Raw genomic sequence first — 20,405 nt, forward strand, 5'->3', positions numbered from 1 at the left:
CCCACTTTTCAGATGCCAAGTACCCTGGCTGTTTATTGAGCAAATCGGTGGGTTTAAACCCCGTTCCTAGTCCATCAAGCACTTCATCAAGTTAGTAGAGGAATTGGCAATTTGCATTTCCCATCTATGAACCCAACAGCCCGCTGCTTTCATCTTCTGCTTTTAAGCTACGTGTTTCACTGCATACACACAAGCTTCTTGGGGGTCCGTGAGTTCCTGCAGGAGAGTTTGGTGCAGGATCACACTGCTGGCAGTGTTGAAGATACCTGGCCTGGTTTGATTGCAAGGACTAGCGTGAGCATGGACTGTTGCCATATCAAAAGGACCACAAACCATTGAAACCCGGATGGGCCACAGTGACCTCAAACCTAATGGGCTCACACCATCCCCTACAAACCCAGTGCAGAACTCCCATGGTTCTCTAAAGTGGCAGAAGAGGGTCAGCCCAACTAGAAATCCATTCAGAAATCCCCAGTCTTCTGTAGTCTCAGAATATAAGTTTTTTTGCCTCAAAACAGGACTGGGTACACCCTACACAAGGTCTGGGTTGACACCCTAGAAATAGCAGACAAGAACGCCCTATTCATACCTGTCCTCCTTGGCTTGTTGACTGCATCTGACACCATAGATCACAAAATGCAGTACACAGAGTACATTAAAGGAAAATAGGCCTCATTCAAAGGTTGGGAGAAGGGGTTCACCATCACAAACATGGCAGATGTCCTGACCGCCATATTACAAGTGTCTTACAGCCTATGGCGTTTGTAATATGGCAGACGTGATATTTGCAATGTTTGAATGCATTATTCCATCCGCAAAGCTATAAATAAGGCCCAGACACCCTGTGTCTCACAGGAAACACTCAAATGGTTTATCTTTTTGATCAGCCACAGCAAGAAAGTAGGCCCTGAAGAATTCTACCCCACAAGCAGCCTAGTCTTTAGCCTAGTCTTGTGTGGGGTTACACCCTCCTCTTCTTTATCCACTTACCGTTCAACACCCCCATGGACATCTTCCGCAACCATCAGCTCTAATTCCACACCTGTATCGACAACAATCAAATAAATCTGCCTAAGGGTGTCAGAGAAGTCTCAACAATTCACAGCCATATCAAAAGGACCACAAACCATTGAAGCCCGAATGGGTCACAGGGACCTCAAACCTAATTGGCCCAAAACTGAAGGGAAATTCTCATCCCAGGCCGTCAACATACTAGGTCAGTGACGCTCCATCCTCATATTCTCCATCGCAAGCTATACACCTATAGCAGACCATCCTTGCTCCTTCTCCACTAGCCGATGCACATGCGCTGCTATGAGCTGTCCTTTCTCTATACTCTGTTGCAAATGGACAAATGTGTCCTTTTGCAATGAATGAAACTTCAACTCTCACCATATCTGTAATTGCTGTATTTCTGTAGCCATGATTCTGGTGGCACAATGTGCTTACAACCCATTCCATGCTATTGATGAATCAATAACTGCTGTTCTTTCGCCATCACAGGAGCCGGGTTAATTATTGTAACGGCCCTTGAAAGAGGCTCTCTTAAGAGCCAAGACGCAATTAGGTTATGCAATTTGTACTATACATAAATGAACATAACAAAACAATGTAACATAATGTAACATAACATAGCATAGTGTAGCATGACAACATAAATAGCATAGCACGACATACCATACCATAAATTTCCTAAGCCTAATTCCTTTACATTTCTCTCTCTACCCTCTACACATCCTATTGAACGCACTCTCTTCATCCCTAGCGCTCTGTGTATAGCCTAGAAACCAAGTCTTTCCCTTCAGGTTAGATATCCCAGTTTATCTGCTTCTACTGAACGCAGGTAAAGAATGCTTAGATATTTCTCTTCCTTGTGGGTGTTTAGTTGTGTTCTGGTTTGACTGTTTGGATGTGCCCTGTTATGTTTTAATTGTGATTTGTTGCTTTGTGTATGGTATTGTGCTATGCTTTGTTGTTTACTTTAGATATGTCCGGTTTTCCAGTTTTCACCTATTTTTGCCTAGTAAATAACCACCAGCAAAAATCTTCTTTTCAAAGATGAACAGGAAAGTGCAAAATGGGCCACTAGAGGGCAGTAGTGTCCACCCTCCCCAGCAGAAGTGATAGAAAAGAGGGCAGGGCAAGAAAGAGACAAACTTGAGGCCCCACCCTATCAGTTCTTCCTTTGCTATTACAGATAGATTAAGATGGCATGATGGGAAAGGCATCGCTCACTCTGTGTCAGAACTTATTTCATCATTTTCAGCCCTGGTGACTGATCAAGGGGTGGACCTTCACCACTATATAACATCTGGCTCTCCCTTGGGCCCCTATCCTCCTAAAATCATGCAATTAGTCCCTGAAACAATATCTAGCCATTTGGCAAACATTTTTAATGAAATGTTCTGCCATGGCTATTTCCCGAAAGCATGGAAAATAGCCTCTATTCTGCAATTACTTAAGAAATCCAACCTTAGTCCTTTGGACACCAACAATTATCGGCCAATTTCACGCCTCCCTTTCCCAACCAAAATTGTTGAAAAGGTGTTAAACAAAGAACTGGCCTAATTCTCGATTCCAATCACCTCCTGGACCCACCGCAATTCAGTTTCAGGAGTGAACACAGCTCCGATCAGTCCTGATCGTTGCCTCAGAAGAGCTGAGAGCCTCTTTAGATAAAGGAAGTAATGCACTTTGATCCTGTTGGATCTCTCGGCTGCATTTGATACGGTAAATCATGTTTTATTGATCGACCGTCTCCACTCCTTAGGCATCATGGGAACAGCCCTTGCTCTTCTGAAATCATTCCTATCAGATAGAGAACCATTTATTCCTATGGAAGGCCAGTTCTTTTTCTTTACCGTGTGCAGTACCTCAGGATTTGTTTCTGAACCCCGCCCTTTTCAATCTTTATGTTACTCCTTTGCCCAGACTCATTAAAATGTTTGGGTTCTGAGTGATGAGCTATGCAAACGACGCCCAGATTGTGGTCTCAGGATCCAGGAATCCAGAGAATTCAGCAAGTAGATTTCACAGCTGCGTGTCACAAATCAGCAACTGGATGTCCAATAATTGTTTGAAATTGTACTCCGGAAAAACTGAAGTACTCCTGTTGGGTAATAATACTTCATTTCGGTCTCCAGCTTGGTGGCCGCAGGAATTAGGAGCTCTACCAATACCGGGCTCTCAAGTAAAAACATTGGGATCGTTTTCAGTGACATATTGCCATTTGTAAACCAAATCAATGTAGTGACCTCTTCATCTTTTTTTGTCTTAAAGATCTTGAGGAAGGTCTTTCCGTTTACTCCGCAAGATTTGCAGAAGTTGATTGTTACCGCCCTTGTGCTCTCGAAACTGGACTATTGTAACGCCTTATAGATGAACATGCAGCAGAGACTTTTAAACAAACTGCAGGCTCTGCAGAATGCTGCAGCGCGCTTGTTGCTTGGGAGTCCAAGCATCACAGGCTTTAGTCCAGCTTCATTGGCGACCCATCCGTTAGCGCATTGACTTTGAAGCTATATGTGTTGCATTAGAGACTTTGCATGGCTCAGGTCCGGACTATCTAAAGCAGAAGTTTGCTTGGTACTTTCCATATAGGACTTTGCGATCCTCTTCAGCCTACAACGTAATCATTCCTAAATTCAAAAGAGCCCATTCGGACGGTAGAAGTTTTTACACTGTACGGCTAATTCTCTCCCACTACAGCGGAAGATATGCACAGGCTTTCTTCCATTTAGGAAATACTTGAAAACATGGCTTTTTAATCAATAGGTTTTCTCTTAATCATCTAGGTTTCTGACTAATTTCTTGTCTCCTTTATTTTTGCTTTTCCTCCTGTTGCTGGCAGCGCCTAGGCGCCGTTGGGCAGAAGCGCGCCATACAAAATACATTTTCATTTCATTTCATTCAGGGGACCAGGGAGGGAATAATGGAGGGAAGCAACGCTCCCAGCTGGGATTGGGGGCTTGGGGTCCTGGCAGGTCCCAAATGATGGGGGCAAGAAGGCACTTTGCTGCAGATCCAGCTCGCCCCGGCGGATGGATGAGAGCAATCATTGCAGGATGAGCATCACCAACGTTCACCTGAAAGAGAGCTCCCTGCTCGGAACGTGCTTTAGGAAGGAATAAAGCTGTGTGCACTCAGACATAATGTCACTTTCAACCAAAATCACAGGGCAGAGATAAAAGCGAAGCCGCCGGCTCTCTTAGGAACCCACAATGTGTCAAACTAGAAATCAAATCTTCCAGCTTGAGCACAGCACACGCATTTATTGTTCTACATTGCTTGCGTGGTCCAATTTTTTTTATTATTATATATTGCCTCTGCCTTATCATCTCTCCTCTTCTTCCCTATGGAATATGCTATTTCCATTACATTTCTGCTTTCGCTTATGTACGAAAAGAATCAGGGCGAGAATTCAGTTTGAAAACGAAAGACTAGGAAACATTTATTTTAGCATTTTTAGGACTTTTTCTTTTAAGAATATTTTATGTCGAAATGTATGTAATAAAAAACATTTCGGCTTATCAAGCGTTTCTGTGGGTGGAGAAAGGGTGGAAAGACACCTTTGTTTCTTAAAGCTTGCCTACTGACAACTTTAGCAGCCTTTTGGCAAGAGATCTATTGTGTCTCATTATTTTTTGATTGGACTCCGCTGGATTCCACCGGTGACATCAAGAAATAGCATTGCAGAGTATGAAGGGCTATTTTTCTCCCTCTTTTCCTCTCCTCGCGCTTCCTGCTTTCCTTTCTGCCATTCCCTGCTCTGTTTTTTAAAAATCCTGCTCACACCCCCAGGGTCACAATTGCACCTAGCGCTCTGTCCACTGCCTGCTTCTAATAGTGTCCAACGTTGAATGTTTTTTAAACCATTCAAAGATGGACACCTGTGTATGTGCAAGTGTGTGCACGTGAGCGGAAACACACAGTGGTATTTTTGCAAAGCCTTTGTTATGCTTTATGGACAAAACATTCCAAAATGGCCTGCCATGAGTGTTCAATCTTTCGCATGCCTGTTAGACATCTTAAAAGCAAAAGGGCATGGGAGAACACTGCTTCACCTCCCAGCACAGTTCGCCCCTTTGCATCCTGGTAAATGCAGTTCAGTTTAAATGCTTACTTGAATTTTTGTTGAAGTGTTTCACCAACGTTGGTGCAGGTTAGTGCTGTTAATCTCCAGACACATGTGTTTCTGGATATTATCCTTCATCAGTAGAGATAAAAATGAAATTTATCTGGGGTTGCGGAGAAAGCAGCCACAATCCTCTCAAGTCTCTGTACCTCTCCCTGCTGGGAGGTGAAGCAGTGTGCTTCCACCCCTCTTTGGTTTGAAAAAGCATACCTAGATAGTCCACACAACAGCCATCTTAGAGTAGTTTAAAAAAAATAAACTAGAACAAAAACTATGCCAATATGGCCACTCTGTGCGCACATGCAAGGGAGCTTTTTTGGAATGTTTTTTGTTGTGCTTTATGGCAAACTGTTAAAAGATGGCAATCCATATGTGTGCACGTGCATCTGTGTGTGTCTTCACAACTAAAGATCTTGCAGTGGTTTTTCCAACTGCAAAACCAAAATAAGCATTGGAAAAGTCAATAGGTCTGTACCCTCACCTCACAGGTACAACCTGTTGGCTCCACCTCTGCTTATTTATTTATGAGTTTTGTTTAGTTCGAGCTGATCGCCTCAAAGGGAAATATCTGTGTTTTTTTTACTGGACAGCATGACCTATTTATAGCTCTGTCAACCAAAAGGGTAGACTTACTGGTGCTGCAGAACTTATGTTTTGGAACTACCTGATGCAAAGGCATGGGCCCCACCAACCACAGTTTCCTTTGGATCTGCCGTTGGATCGGCTCAGAAGAATTTGTTTCTTGTCCAGCGCAAGGAATTTACCTCTCTTTGTGTGTTTTCTTATGCTTGTTTATTTTTCGGGGCATATGGGCTTTTATTGCTTGCTGAATGAGCCTCAGAAAAGTTGTCTCTCACTTGCAAAAAACGCCACATCAGACGGCAGTGTGATAACATTATCAGTGCAAACTGTAGTATTGTCCCCTAAAAATATAAGATAATTATTTTCGAAATTATTTTTCTTTAACCTCTTCAATGCCTATGACGAGCTGGACTCGTCATGGGCCGCGGTTGCGCTGTGCCCATGACGAGTCCAGCTCGTCATAGACCCCGCCCGCTAATGAAAGCGCCGGCACAGGGCGGGGAAAGGGGCGGGCACTGAAGGGGTTAATGATGACTAGGGGTTTGTGTAGCTTGTATAATTCCATGAAGCGTAATCACAAAGAATTACCCCAAAAACCCATGAGATAACGCGGAATTACACAAGAACAGCAATTCTACATTTCGCTCTATTTTCTTAGCTCAAAAATGTCCACACGCATCCAAAATGCATGTGAGGATGCATTTTGCGCTAAGAAATAGCCCTTAATGCAACAGAGCATGAATAGCAAACCCACGCTCACTAAATGTGCACTTGGGGGAGGATTTTCCCCTGACTTACTCCCAGCATTTAGCACTAGCTTATCGCGAAAATCGCCTTGCATCCAAAATGGATGTGAGGTTGCTTTTTGCGCTATGGAAATAGCACTAAATGCAACCAAATGGCAGCACAAGCAACCGTTTGCGCTCACTAAATGTGCAGTAGGATTTTTTTTCCCCGAATTAGGTGAGCCACGTAATCGTATTATCATTAAGTCTGTGTCAAATAATAAAGCAGAATTACCAAAATTACTCTGAGATATGCAGTTGTACATGGGGAGACTGAAAACAGATTTTGATTTTTCTTACCATTTATGAGATGTAAGAACATTCCTGATTGAAGTAAATTCAAATTAAAGTACAGAAAAGGGAACCTACTTGAAGAAAAGGGATGCTTCAAGTGAACCATTTAACTAACCTATTCCCATGGATATATATTTAAAGCTAGTAACCTGCCAGAAGAAAGGAGAATTATCCTGGTAAGTGATTTGCTCCAAATCTACAATACATTCTGCCATGACTCCCAGCTTCCTTCCTACACCCAAGCTATAGCGCAGGCCTGCGGCGACATAGTATGGATCCAGGAAGCAGATGGCAGGAAAGTGTGAACGTTCCATTAGGACTCCAGGAGTTGGGACAAGCACATAAGAGGTATCGATGATTTATGGATCGTCTCCTTAGTTTGGGTTTCCTCTATGACTAGACCTCTGGAAGATGCTGATGCTCAAGGCACCCTCACAGGATTGGAAATGCATGATTTTATAATAATTGATGGTGTCTTCTGGTGTTGGGAATTTGCGGTGATTGCTTGGTCAACCTATGGACATAGCCTTTTCCGTCTTAGAAAAACTGCATACAAGGTGGTCATATTGAGATGGTTGGCTCAAGGCTGAAAAACAACCCCCTGCTAGCTTAAGCTATGTTGTCGAGGCAGGCCACAGAAAACAAGAGTGTCTGCCTGGCTAAACTCTCAAATAATGTGTCTTGGGTCCCACAAAATACCTTTCAGGCTGCATAAGCAAAGCCTACAAGAATTGGCCTTTTGCAGTTTTTAACGCACAAGGAAGGAGGGACGTTTATTTGCTGTTAAAGGTGTGTATTGCTAGTGTGGTCCCCGTTGCTTTAAATGGAGTAGAAGCAGGGTAAGCCTGATTGCACTGTGCCAAGCTACCAGAGGGTGAGCACAGGTTCATTTATGGTGTGTTTGTGACTTACCCTGACTAGTATTGTGGTTCCTGCTTGGACTGGGTGCCTACCTCTGCCAACCAGAAACCCCATTTCTAACAGTTACCTTGTCGTAAGTTCCTCTATCTCTCTCAAAATGATTTGTCTTGACCTGGGCATTAAGAATATTATTTTCCCTGCCTACTGACAAATAATTCGATATTTTTATTAATTATTCAGGAGTCCTGAAAATTCATTGAAAAAAGTAATTTGGTGAGAACTTGCTAGGGATACTAAAAAAACGTACACTTTCGGAATTGTATATTCTTATTGTTTACAGCAGTTGTCCATAAATAATGATGAGGGGTTACTGATCCAATCAAGTGGCACTTGATAAAGCATGCTGAAAATAAAAGTTTACAGATTGATTTGCAATATTATTGTTTACAAATAAAAAGATTACAACTGGGTTCGTACGACGTGGTAAGATGAAATTTTATTTAAAGACCAACTTATGTCTTCTTGTGCGTAGATTCTTTATGAAATATTATTTAACAAGATCCCATTGGGTGATAATGTGTGGATTAACAAGGATTGGGTTTCTTGTCATCCATGACAAACAGGATCTGAATGACTTTGTTTCCTGTGTTTCTATTTGTTATTGATTAATAAGGAGTTTTAGGAGCTTTCTTGATATAAATTGATCTCTACACATTTTTGTATAATGTACTTTGTTTATACTCATCTTGTATTTTAACTCACTGTTTATTATTGACTGTCATGGCCTTAAGTGGAATCTGTGGACGCATGTTAAGGATTAAATAAATAAATAAATAAATAAATAAATAAATAAATAAATAAAATAAGACTCTCGCATTAACAGGACCTGGACTCGTGTTCAGCTCCTCTGTAACAAGTAGATGGTAAACATTTCCAGTATCTACTTTGAGAACCACAGACTGGACTCGTGCTTTGGGCAGAACAATGCTCCCTGGAGGCGAGAGCTCCATGCTGCTGCTTCCCACCTGATAGGACAACGCCAGAAGAAAGTGAGTATGCAACCTGGCTTGAGGAGCTTGTCTGTCTGTCTAATGTTATATGGACTGAAATAATCTTCTAGCACAAGGAAGGCCATAGCAACAGATAGAATGATATGGCTAGTCTTCTGAGATTGAAGAGTCACCCTGTGATCCTGGTCCAACTGTACCTAAGTGCAGACCTTGTGGAGATTGGTCCAAGCTGAACAGATGATGGCGACACACCCCTCCCTCAATACCACAGCACACTCATTCTGCTTGGCATTGGACTAGAACCTGTGACCACCCACATGGGCTGTAGGTAAGTCGGGAGACATTAGGAGACCACTTCTTACGTCCGTCAGTGGGATTTTGAGGTCCGGCCAAAGAGACACCTCATATATCACCCTTTCCTAGAACCAGCCTCCCATAGCTCCGAGAAGCCCCACTCAAGCCACTTGATAGTAGGCATCCTCCAGTGAAAGAAACACTCTAGTGACTGGTACTGCGAGAGATTTCAACATGGTCGTAACCCAATCTGCTCCCTAACAAGATGTCAAGGTACCACATGGGCACCAGAAAAAGTGAGCAACCACTGTTAGTTACAGAACTATTGGTCTGTGTTGTCCTTCAAGCAGGAACACAGATGACGTAGTGCTCTGAGTCACTGCAGGAACCTTAGCTACAATGACCCTAAACTAATTTAATTGCAGGAACTCTGTTCCTGTCCTTGTTTTCTGCCACAGCAGCAAACCTCCCCTATTCTGCTTAAGAAATCGCAGCAGATTTCCAAGGACTGTGATCAAGCAATGCTGTAAACTCCTCTCCCGTAGCAACACTGGCCGGCGATTGTCTTCTAATAGAAAACCGAAGCAAAAACTAGAGGGCTACGCGCGCCCTTCTTTCCCCTGGCTCATTCTCTGGACCAGAGGTTAGATAGCCATTTGAGAGAAAAAGTCTGCATCTTGGTTGTATTATATTATGTTGTGTTAAAAATGTAAAAGTGCTCACTGAGCATTGATCTTGATTGATTTTATTGTATTAGGGATCAACTTTCATCAAATATGCTATGGGAAAACGTTGCCTACTCCTCTCTGGCTACCACTGGTGGGTCACGCAAACTGAGTGGATCTTTGCACCCGCTAATCTGAGCCAGTAAGATGAACAGACAGTTTTATCCATGGCACTGATATAGGAACCCTGAGAACTTCAGAGACAGGGCAAAAGGCCTCACAGCCGCACCCCCCTTTAGAACAGATCCCCAAGCATGGATGCCTGCAAACCAGCTTGAATCCAGGAAGATCCGCCCAACTCTCAAAACATTGACGTGATTCAGCAGAAAGTCATAGGAAGCAAATATGATGCACCTCATACTACGCCCCACCCAATGGCATTGCAGGGTTGACCTTTTGCCCCACCATATGACCCTCAACAGTCGCCATTTTGCTCCTGAGGACATGGGTAAAGGCATGGGAGGGGTGGCAGGACTAGGAGAGCTCTGAATTACTTTAAATGTCCATTGCTGCCTTCATGACATCTGAGAATAGGGGCAGCAGAGGCGGTGACCTCAGAGCCCATGGTTGCTCATGTAACACCCGGCTGCCCTTTACTGGCGTCCATTCCTTACTATGCACAATCGGCCACTCCCTCGGTCTGACAGAATCTCTAGTGTCAGGAGAGCATGGCATTCTGTACCTACACTGGCAGTCCCCATGTGATTGGTAGCTGGCTCTCGCACACAGCATCCTTCTATATCACATTTAGGAATATTGCAATTACTAATGCTAGATGGAATTATCCTTGTGAGATTGCAGCTATGTCCATTTTTGTCTGACTGGGTCAGTGTCACCTTCAAATCCAAATATGGCACATATGTCATCTCAAGATTAAAATCTTCCACTGAGACCTGGGAAATTGGCAACTCGAAGAAGCCCACAATGGTATGAGCAAATAGAATACAAATTGTCAGCTGCTTCCGACAGAAAGCAGGCGGTGCCAGAACCCAACGCGCGTTGGCTTAATGATCTATTTCTAAAGAGCCCACAATACTTTGCATCTGCCATTCTTCCAGTACAACAATGACTCACTGCTAATAGGATGGAGAGAGGATAAAATTAGGCCTGCATTTCCTCTCCTCTTTGAATAGAGATTGTTAGCATAACTATGTCTACAAAATAATGCAAGTTTTCTAGAAGGTGCCATGACCCTTGAAACAAAACATGGGTGCCACGCTTCCCGCTCTGCGATGACTGGCGGAGTAGGCGTGCCGCGCAGCGCCGACACTGCCCTTCTGCCATTAGAATATCTTAATGCAGGCCAATTTCAATCACAAAAGAGATTCAGAGAACAGGGTTTTGTTCCTCATCAAGAAGTACATTGACAGAGAGTGTAAATGGGTTACGCTACAGTGGCGATAGGGAGACAATTACCAGACACCACGCTGAAAATAAAGAGCTTTGCACTATAATTTGGCTTTCACAACAGCCAGAGACTTGCTAACCAGTCAGGAGATGGAAAAAGTTGAAGTGGAATCCATAGCAAAAGTTGATAACTGAGCTGTAACAGCTCATAATGATTTGCTGCCTTCCTGTTGAGGATGGAGGCTTGGAAAGATTTATCAGAATTCTCTTTCTGCACTCTTCTGTAGGAAGGTACTGTCAGCTTCCCAGTAAAATCCCACCCATCCCATATTTACTGCTGGTGCAGTCCTCCCCTATCTCAGAAGTAGTTGATTTGGATGATATGCCCTGCAGCTGTAAGCAAGGTGTCAATGTTATGTGTTAGTTGGAGCCTAGGTGCCAGGTCTGCAGGGATATTCTATCAATCCCTGGAGCTATGAAGAGAGAGATCTCTGGAGCAACAGAAAACTTAACCCTGCAGTTACCCGAGGCTCTTAAAAATAGCAGCGTTTATGAGCGTCCTACAAAATAAGATTAAAGCTACCCCAAAAATGCAAATGCAAGCAAATTCCCACTTCCTGTGTTATGTAGATAGGGAAATGGCTGTTCCCATTTCTAAAAAAAAATAATTCTTTGACGAGATTTACCTTGAAGTAGTTTTGGAACTTAGTGAATTTTGATACCATATGGAAGGCATTTTATACTCTGTGGCTGGTAAATTCTCTGGGGTCACCACAGAAGATAATCCTTAAATGAGCATTTGCAAGGTTTTAATCTTTACAACGAGATTCCTTTCTATCACATTGTTCCTATAATTTTGGGGAGTGTTTGTCTCTCGCCGTGCTGTCCCTGCTGTGTCTGCTGCTAGAATGTGCTTTCCCTCCCTTCCTATGCAGGTCTTGGCACAGAGTGCTAGTTGTGGACCTGACAGTATTGTTGGTGGGTACGTGTGCCCTCATGGTGACATGGCACTGGTGTGAGTTTGTGCCCCCCACGGAGAGCCTATAGTTTCCTTCCAGCCAGCTGGGATTACTTCTCTGCGCCTAGAAGCAGATGTTAGTCTGCTCGCCTTCCACCTATAATGTATCCTGTGCTCATAGCGCCTAAATGCTACTGTGGCTGGATACAAACGTCACTTATTTTTTATTTTATTTTTTGAGAGTGCTTGTTACTGTTCATTTTTGGATGCATGAAAACTCCTAAAATTGAATGATATCAATCCTTAGTTTCTTAGGTTGGGCGCTTGACCTCCTAGGTCTGGTCACACAACTTCAAAAATCTTGAAGTCCATTTTGACAGGCGTCTCACCTTGTTGGTCAACTTTAGGTAGCTGTATCATTCTGCTTTTTTTGCTGAAAAATATATTTCCATCCATCATCTCTGCCAAGCACTGTATGGTACCAGCGCCTTCCTTTCATGGGTTGAGTATTCCATTGGGCACACCTATGGTTCGCTGCCATCCTGACCAGGAACATACTTACTGTGGAAGGTTTGTGGGAGTGGGTCCCTGCAGGAGTTTGGTTTGAATGTTATTCGACTATAGTGGACTGAAACTTGGATTGGAGTTGAGGATTCTAGGACTGCCGTAAATGCTTTGGTTGCATTATTCTGGGCCTTCTGTAGTTAGTATACTGGATTTTTAACACAATGGCGTACGGAATGTTGGTGCGTTTGATTTTTGTTCGAAGGATTACCACACTTTTGCTGATATTGCTTCACAGGAAGGCTAGAAGTTCATGAAAGAGTCACTTGCTTTACCTGTGTTTCCTTGAATGGATGGGCCTTGAACGGTACATATTCGAATGGGCTATCCATATGATGGCCACATATATTATAAATTGTATAAAGTTACAATATTCGTCATTTTGAAATGTACTGCTAAATTTATAACTTTTTACGATAGTCAGCATTTTTTAAGATGACCCTGGCTATGATTGGTTTGAAGGACACTGCAAGAATTATAGAGTTTTGGAGGCCCAGATCACACTCCTCTTTCACCTCTTTCTTATCAGCACCAGATTATGTTCATGGCTTGCCGAAACGTGTCTTTATTTTAATTGAGCAGATTTGTGGGTAACATTACAATTGTAAGCTGCTTTGCTTTCCTTTCTCCATTTCAGTTTTTAAACCCTCATATGTTAAATTCTGATTATGTTATTAAATTCAGTCTGTCAAACTCTTTTTGATTCTTTAGTTATCACTCACAAGAGCATCTGAAAGCTCTTGACGGAAACATTTTAGTAACAGAATTCCATGGCACCCCACTGTTCAAAGCCAATCGACTTACAGTTTCCAGCACACAATCCAAGGATCAGGATGTGTCCTTCGATGTATGCGCTCGCATTCGCTGGACCGCGTAATGCAGTGTGCAGTAGACTCAGCCCTGGCTCAGTAATGCGCCACAAGTGAAGCAAGGGGTGAGAAAGAACAGTGATGCTGATCAGCCTTAAAGTATAGGCCATAATCCTAGATCACTCACTGTAGTGAGATTGAATGTGACACTGTCCCCATGTGGCCTAGTATCTTACGAGTGCCTCTCTATTGTTCAAGCTAGCCAGTCATCTGAATGGCATGCGCATATATGGGCATCCTCACACTTAAACAAGTGCTTTCTCCAGAAGATAAGCAACATGCAATGGACAGACGTGGAAACAAAATAAGTGTTGGGAAATATTGCAGTACTAGGTTGATACTGTACCAAGCAACCATAGCGAGAAAGTCTAGGCCTTGGTAGGGTATTGATTAAGGGTCTTGCGGTATTCCCATAAGCATATTTTGCAAAACAAAATAGGGTAAATGTTGCATTTGTTTCAGTGTCTGCTGTAGTACTCTGGAACATTACTGCTCTACAGCAGCACAAATACGCCCCCTTTAGGTAAGCCCTCCATGGAAGCTCCTGAAATCTGCTGCCCCAGTAGAACCTAGGAGGATTCCATGACTGAGCTCTGATTTAAGTCTATGTTTTGACCAGAAATGCACTTTCTGGTCAAAGCAGAACTGAGCTTTTCTCATTTACTTCTCCAGTACCCCCCCACCCCCGAATGAATAATTTAAAAAAGCACTCCCATCCCCGGGACTGTCTCTCGATGCAAATGCAATAGGTTGAACCTAGGCACAGGATTACACCAGTTTTTTGAAAAAAGTTGTACTTTCAGAATCTGTCTCTTGTTACTTGGCACTAGAAAAAATATTCTGAAGTCGATATTTACCAAGCATCAAACATGGTCTCACTAGGGTGCCTCCTCTAAGAACACCATGTTTACTTTTTGACTACTTAGTTTTCTCTTAACAGAAACAAAACAAAAAAAAACAGTGCCAAAAACTAAAGGAACCCATTATTTTGATTTGTGATCTCTGCTAGTTTCTGATGAAATATTTATAAATTGAGAGATTGTCCATAATAAATCTTGTTTCAATATTTTTAGTTGTTTTCATTCTAATGCAATGTGGAATATATAATGATTGTGCTCTGTCTCCAAATTTATTTCCATTGTAATTTTAATTTTCTAAAAAAGACTTTAAAGATTCGTGACTAACACAGCTTTTTACCATTTGTGCATAAAATATCTTGACACCAGGACCGGAACGGATACTTGATCTGCTCATACAAATTTCAATTAGATTATCTTTATTTTGCGATGATGTATTGTATTCATTTCAAATAATTAACTCAAGGAAAAATGCACTTACTTAAGAGTAAACAATGTAATTCCAAGGAGCAAAAAGTCTAACTTTTAAAATGTCCAGGTCAGTTCAGTTTGGGGAACATTCATTTATACTTTTTATTTGGCCTTGTAAAGAGGACACGAAAATGTGCTGAGCCTATGAGCAATGATCATTTATTTAGGGATGCTGTGTCCCTGAATTTTTAAGTACTGATTGGCCGCATTTCTTGTTCCCAATAGTCAATTAGACAGCTCCATGAACGAGTGAGCAAATCACAAGCCAAGAGAATAAGGAAGGCGGCCGCTGGCCTCAGCCTTACCACTTTTGGGAGGACGGCGGTGAGAGCATCTTTGATGACTTCCCGTATGCAGGAGACATCGATGACGGACCCCAAACTCAGCAAGGCATCCTAGGAGAGAGAGAGAAAAAAGACTAGCTATGAGGTGTGTGTAAATTGCTGAGGAGCTTAGATAAAACAGCATAACGCACAATGAGCCAGATTACATTGTTTTCACTACATCAAGTTTGCACTAACATTTATAAATTACTGGTGGGATTTTAACACCATCATTTATGTATTTCACAGAATGTACCAGAGACTTTTTATACCAACAGCTGGTAAATTATGGACAACAGAAAGACTGTAACCCAGGTATTGATCACGAGCACGTTAGACTGCGGCAAGGCATTCTACTACGGAATACCCGCCCACCTCACACACAAACTCCAGACCATCTAAAACACCGCTGCCAGACTGGTTTCAAACCTACCCCACTGCACCCATCACGCCTCACCTCTGGGAACGCCATTGGCTCCCCGTCCAGAAACTAGGGGTGGGCGTAATTTGCATAGTCGCGCTACGCAAAGCTCCACGAAACGGTAAAAAATCTCCACGAACACGCAGAAATTCAGCGAACACATGGAATTGCTTATTCGCGATGCTTGTTTCCTGTTCGCGACGCTGTTTGCGTGCTCGGGGGGAAATATCTTGCTAACACACATTTTGAGAACGCGAACAAGCAAAAAATTTCACGAAGCCGCGGAACGCAGAATTTTGGGCATCTCCGTGCTCTCCGCGGAACGCGAAATTACCCAAATTCCGCGAGCGGAATGGAATTTACTGCCCAGGCCTACCAGAAACGCTGCCACTCCAAAATACTAACCCTTGCCTACATAGCACTGCATCACAATGGACCTACCTACCTCAACCGCCATCTGCACTTACACCGGCCAAACCGCAACCCCTGATCGGCCTCGCTGTCCATCGTACACATTCCCCACATTGGCAGAAGCAGGGCAGGAGGCCGCTAATTCACCTGTCTAGCAGCAAGGATCTGAAAGACCCCCCCACAGGACATCGGAACAGCCACCTCGCTCACAACATTCCTCAAGAAACTCAAGTCCTGGCTCTTCGACTGATGCTCCAGACCTTCCGCAGCTACTCAGCGCCTAGAGACCCTCATGGGTGATTAGTCGGTGCTCTACAAATCCTTCTATATTACATTACATTATATCTTTACATCAACATTTGTGCTAACATTTGGAAACACAAACAAAAGCACAATGGCAAATTCTTAAAAAGACACTGAACCTATAGAAATGGAAAAGATATTAATGTTTATAAAAATTAATTAGAATAGTGCATTTCCTAATCTCTTCTTGCAATAAATTCCAGAATCTGGCAGATTGCAGAGCCTCATCTGTTTCTATATCTACACCTGGGCACAAGTCAAAGAAGAGGGCCTGGTGACTGAATGCTTGTCCAGGTACATATAGCACAGTTTTCTGTCTAGGCTTTAAAGGTAACTACTCTTGAATCTGCCTCAAAGTCCAGGACAACAGTTTGCACCCTATTCATTTATTTCGTCCTAGGGAGTCAGGGCAGATTTCTTACCAGCGGGGCACTTGCGTCGCTTCTGGATTAGCCAAAGACCAAGGCATTTTGAACTGACTGAAGAAGCTGGTAGGCATGCATGGACCGCACTGGCATAAGCTGGTGCATAAATAACTTTTATGGCCAAAAACTACCGCTTGTGATTGCCAGAATCAGGAGCTGAGGATATTTACCCTCGCAGACACACTATAACAGCATCGAAAATCCCAGCAGTATGGTGTATTTTAGGGTTTAGGGTGGTATGTGGACGTGCACAGGAGTGTACCCAAGGCAGAGGGCGGCAACCGGGAAGGTAGAGAATGCAGTACTTAATTTGTAAAATACTAAGTGTCTGTGCCCAAAACGTTTCCCAGAAGCCTGCAACCATCGCGGAGGAATGTCGTGGTTGCCAACTACCAATGCTGCACAGTTTAGATTCCACCTCCTGCTTCTTTCTTCCACCACCATACATTTCCTGCCCCTTTCTTTCACTCGTATGTGGTTCTTATTCATCCCTTCTTTCTCTCTTTGTACCTTTTTTCTATCCTACTCTTTCTCCTCTTTACTTTTTGTGTGTTTTTCCCTTTACCTTACTGAACGCCGCAGCCAGACTCATCATGGACCTCCCCAAATGAACCCACGTTGCTCCCCACCTTAGAGACCGTCACTGGCTCCCCATTCAGAAGAGATGCCAATTCAAGATCCTCAAACACTCATGCAAAGCCCTCCACAACCTAAGACCCACCTACATCAACCATCGACTGAGCTTCCATCAACCCTCCAGACACCCGCACTCCTCCTTACTCGCCCTCGCTCCCTCTCTCCGCATCCGGCACAGCCGCAGCGGTGGCTGCTCTTTTTCCTACATCACTGCCAAGACCTGGAACGACCTTTCCTTCCAGCTCCATACAGCCCCCTTGCTGTCAGACTTCAGAAAGGGACTCAAGACCTGGCACTTCTACACTGGCACAGCGCCCAGATACACCCAAGGGTGACAGTGTGCACTTTACAAATGCTTGATTTATTGATTTCCCTCTCTTGCTCTGAGTCAAAGTCTGATAAAGAAAAATAAGTGCTTGCCCCTAAAAAGTTGCGTTGGTGGGGTGGACCCTCACCTGCAACCCCAGGGTCAAATTAAGCATAGAGAAGCATCATACAATTTTTATTTTGTGGATATTCCGGAAACTACTGCTTGCATTTCCTATTCCCCTTTACACATGCAACTAATCTCCCAAAAAGGCAGGTGAAAGTGTGTAAATAGGAGAGAAAATGTCCCTGAACACCCACTTATTTCATGGGAGAGGAGAGGGCATTCTGGTAGACGGAAGTAATGTACAAAAACAAATTTAAATAAACGCCCATGCTGCTATGTGCCAGTTCATGAAATGAAGCCGCTGAAAGAGGTTATAGTTCTTTCACAGTCTCATTATTTCAGAGCTGAAGCATTTTCTAAATTATATACAATGAAGCCATAGTTGCTGCTTTTTAATTTTATGCATCTAACATCCATTTACAAAGCCAATATCATGGCTTGTTGTAGGTGTAAGTTACTGGATGAAATGACAGAAACAGCAAAATACCAGACAGGCGGCACACTCTGCTAAGCACATATTTTTAGCTTAGGTGTTTTAAGCCACGCCCTTAATTACATCAGACACGCCCCTTGGAGAGACCCCCAGCTTTTTCATCCCACTTAAAGCCCTGGAAACAACATGTCACAGTCACCTAACGTCCTGGCACTGTGCATCATGCATTACTCATTTCAGGTGCAGGTGCATAGTGAACACGCCCCTCACCCCACCCCTTGCTTAAGGAACTACAGCAGGGGTGAAGTTCTTGATGGGGCCTCTTCTGTCTGCAGCTCCGCAGACAAAGGCTCAGCTCATATTAATGTGAAAAGGTGGGTGAGTAAGTAAATGAAGGAATGAGTGAATGGCTGGATGGATTAGTGAAAGGATAATGGATGAGTGAAAGGGTGAAAGGATGAAGGAAAGGGTGAATGAATGGATACCAAGAGAAATTATGGATGAATGAGTGAGTGGAAGGATGGCTGAGGGTAAATAGATGGATGTATGGGTGGAAGGGTAGATGGATGAGTAAAAGGGTGGATGCATGAGTGAAAGGATGGATGGATGAGTGAAAGTGTATATGATGGGCGGGTGAATAGGTGGATCGAAGAGTGAAATGATGGATGGATCGATGAATTGATAAGTGAAAAGGTGAATGAATGGATGAGTGAAAGGGTGGATGTGAGTATGGACAAGTGAGTGAAAGGGAGGGTAGATGGACAAATGGATGGATAGATGAGTGAAAGGGTGGATGGATGAGAGAAAGGATGGATGGATGAGTGAAAGGATGGATGAGTGCTAGGGTCAATTGATGGATTCATGAGCGGATGAGTAGATGGATGGGTGGGTGGATGGGTGAAGGGTGGATGGAAGGATGGATGGCTAAGTGAAAGGGGACTGGATAGAGAAAGGGAGGATGGATGAGTGAAAGTATGGATGGATGATTGGCGCATTAGATTGACGATTGGGTGCATGGATGAGTGAAAAGAAGAATGTATAGATGGATGAGTGAAAGGATGCATAGATGAGTGAAAGGGAGGGTGGAGAGCTGGAAGAAAGGATGAATGGATGGATGAGTAAAAGGGTGTATGGGTGAATGGGTGGACGGATGAGTGACTGGGTGGATGTATGAATAAGTGAAAGGATGGCTGGATAGGTGAAAGGGTAAATGATTGCGTGGATGAGTGAATGAATGGATGAGTAAATGGATGGATGGGTGGAAGAGTGGATGGATGAGTGAAAGGATGGATTGGGTGAAAGAGTAAATGGATGGATGAGTGAATGGATGGATGGGTGGAAGAGTGGATGATGAGTGAAAGGATGGATTGAGTGAAAGGGTGGATGGATGGTGGCTGGATGAGTGAAATGATGGATGGAAGGATAGATGATGAATAGGTTTGCATACGGTTGAATAGGTTTGGATATGGATGTGCACACAGATGGAAGGACAGAATGAATGGAGAAAGACTGAATGACGGATGAAAGATTTAATGGATGACAGAATGTAAATGTGAAATGGTGGATATCAGGGGTTTGCTGGATGGATGTATGACTAGATCCTTGGACAAGAGAGCTCTTCTGTCGGTTTGGGGGGGGGTTGTGATGATTTTCTTTGCTTTCTTGGTGCCATAGGAGCTTTAGTTCAAAGTGGGAGGTGTTTTAATTTTCTGGCTAATCCATTGCCTATGTGTGACTATTCTGTATTTGCTGTGTGCTTATGTGTGGGATCTATACATCATGCATATGACATTTTGAGTGACACCCAACTGCTACTTGAATGTTACACTAGTAATTGTAAATGTTTGCATGCTTTGTTTTAGGTGTGCGGTTTTAGGGAGAGCCTCATAGTGCCATGAGCTGTGCTTGAGATGTATATTGTGTTTGTAGCAATAGGCAAGGCGTCAAAAATAAACTATGTAATAGTGTATCGTCAGTGCCTTCTTTAAGAAAGCTGCACGGAAAAGCACCTTTGTGACTTCCGGCAGCTAGTGTAACTCTCTGCAAAGCCCCAATAAGCAAAGTCAGATTCCATATTTTAAGTTCCACTTACTGAAACACCCATAATGCGTTCCCTGTAGTGGGTTCATCACAGCAATCCTCCCTAATTCACCTATGCGTGCCGCTTTACATCTCACAGTGGCACTCGGATATGAGATGCTAGAAACAAAGTCTATTCGAACAGATCTTCCAGACCACTTCTCTCACTAAAAATGCCTGCTCAGGACCA

At 43.3% G+C, this 20,405-nt stretch overlaps 1 protein-coding gene across 3 annotated transcripts in view; it reads right to left on the bottom strand.

Annotated features, from left to right (window-relative positions):
* Positions 1-20,405, bottom strand: part of PDE2A (phosphodiesterase 2A) — a 1,179,840-nt gene that overhangs the window by 664,237 nt on the left and 495,198 nt on the right. For all 3 annotated transcript variants that reach the window (XM_085623379.1, XM_085623380.1, XM_085623381.1), the window contains one exon: positions 15,057-15,146. In XM_085623379.1, the coding sequence (XP_085479505.1) occupies positions 15,057-15,146 (90 nt within the window). The remainder of the gene's footprint in view (positions 1-15,056; positions 15,147-20,405) is intronic.

Source organism: Triturus cristatus, chromosome 8, assembly GCF_964204655.1.
Source record: "Triturus cristatus chromosome 8, aTriCri1.1, whole genome shotgun sequence".
Lineage (NCBI taxonomy): Eukaryota > Metazoa > Chordata > Amphibia > Caudata > Salamandridae > Triturus > Triturus cristatus.